This window comes from Suricata suricatta, chromosome 5, assembly GCF_006229205.1.
Source record: "Suricata suricatta isolate VVHF042 chromosome 5, meerkat_22Aug2017_6uvM2_HiC, whole genome shotgun sequence".
In the NCBI taxonomy this organism is placed as follows: domain Eukaryota; kingdom Metazoa; phylum Chordata; class Mammalia; order Carnivora; family Herpestidae; genus Suricata; species Suricata suricatta.
In genome coordinates, this window is record NC_043704.1 from 75,691,764 (window position 1) to 75,693,588 (window position 1,825).

Genomic DNA, 1,825 nt, shown 5'->3' on the forward strand with positions numbered 1-1,825 from the left:
CAATATCCTTATACAATCTAGTAGTGAAATGAATGTTCATAATGCTTCAAACAGTTTCAACCTGAGGTTTGATACCATACCTTTATGTGTGTACAGTCCTCAGTAAGATTATCTACAGCATTAGCAACCATTCAAAGAACAAACCATTGATTAAAACCACATTGATTTAAGGCTCAATCAAGTAATATAGAGCCCCAAACTAAACTGTTAAATATATGAACTACTTGTACTGACATCTATTATTTGATTCTCTCACAATTATTAAGTTGGTTCTTAGCAAATAAAGCTCTTTAAAGGCAAAATTCACCTCAGTTGAGTTTTGACCCAGAAGTTCAACAACAATCACGAAGTCCACAGTCTTATTGGCAAAACTGATATACAGTGTCTCTAAGTCACTATGCTCAAGGTTAAGAGCGATGCATATTCCATTTTTACATTTTACTGGAATTTTACATGTTCAATTCATGATTTTAAATCTCTAGGTTTTCATTCCTCCAAACTGTCTGAAGACACAGTGTGCCACAGACTTAAGACTTCTGTTTCTCCCTCTATTTTCTTCAAACAGAAACATTTCTCAAGTGTCTGCATGTTCTAGAAGGGGAATTTTTCGGAGGTGGCCACTTCTTCAGAATAGTCCGACGCCATCAGGCCTCTGAAGCAAAAGGAGGGGGAGGAAAAAGCTGAAGCACAAGGTTCATCTGGTAAGTTTTACATTAACCATTACAAGCTGGATAGTATAAGAATGGCTTTTTTTTGGCTCAAAAAGTCTGAGTCTTGGTGTGGAAACGAGTACTTGGCTGTCCCACCACAGCATTCTCGCAGTGGGACTGTCAGGGAAGTCTTGACTGGGGAGTATGATTTGTTTACCTATCAGGGGTAAACTTCCAGGCACTCAGTTCATTTTGGGCTTGTTCCAGTTTGTCTTTAGTCTGTTCCAGTTCACCTTTCATTTTTAGGAAAAACAAGTTGATCGCTGGGTCTACCATCGTTGATCTCAGTTGGGCAACACTAGGCTGCTGGACTTGCTTGAGGTACTGGATTTGAGTAGTACACTCCTGCATCTCTTGTTCCTTGGTAGCTAGTCGCATTACAAGGATGTCTTCCCTGCGGGCAGACTCTTGTTGCTGCTTTAGTTTTTCTTCAGACTCTCCTAACCCAGTTACATCATTAGAATTAAGATCAGTGTATTTGCCCTCCAAAGCTTGGACATATGCTTCATATTGTTTCCATCTTAGAATTAACTCATCTCGTGCCATAACTTTGAAGTCTGTTTCACTCAGTCGAACCATTTTGGGAAGAGGTTCTTCGTTGGTCATCTTGAATCCTCTCCAGACGGAGGCCTAGCCGGCGCCGCCCAGTCACACAGGCGGAGGCAGCGCTGCCCGCTCACCGCCCAGGCGGCCAGACCCCGCCCCCGCCGGCCCCTGCGCCCCTCCTCCCGCCGCAGCCCCTGCGCTCCCCTTTATTTGCGGGTCTCGCTGCCACAAAATGGCGCTGAGGGAGGACGCGAGGCCCCGACGCCCCACCCCTTTCCCCAATATATGTCTTTTTTTAATGTGTATTTATTTTCAGAGAGAGAGAGAGAAATAGAAAGCAAGTATGAGTGGGGGAGGGGAGGAGAGCAAAGGAGAGAAAGGGAATCCCAAGCAGGTTCCTCGCTGTCAGCACAGAATCTGATGTGGGGCTTGCACTCATGAACTGTGAGCTCATGACCTGAGCTAAAGTCAAGAGTCAGATGCGCAACTGACTGAGTTACCAAATGCCCTGTCAATCTCTGAGCCTTAGGTGTGATTTAGATGCGAAAGAGAATTTAAAATTCTAGCAT

General features: G+C 44.3%; 1 protein-coding gene across 1 annotated transcript; it reads right to left on the bottom strand.

The window, feature by feature from the left end:
* Nucleotides 1-678: 678 nt before the first annotated feature.
* On the bottom strand, nt 679-1,419 carry LOC115292707 (pre-mRNA-splicing regulator WTAP). Its single transcript, XM_029940740.1, has one exon. The coding sequence runs from the start codon at nt 1,314-1,316 to the stop codon at nt 864-866; it is 453 nt and encodes a 150-aa protein (XP_029796600.1). The 5' UTR covers nt 1,317-1,419; the 3' UTR covers nt 679-863.
* Nucleotides 1,420-1,825: the final 406 nt, after the last annotated feature.

Bases quoted from the DNA above. Each gene is read 5' to 3' on its own strand.
- LOC115292707 (XM_029940740.1), bottom strand. From the start codon at position 1,316: ATGACCAACGAAGAACCTCTTCCCAAAATGGTTCGACTGAGTGAAACA.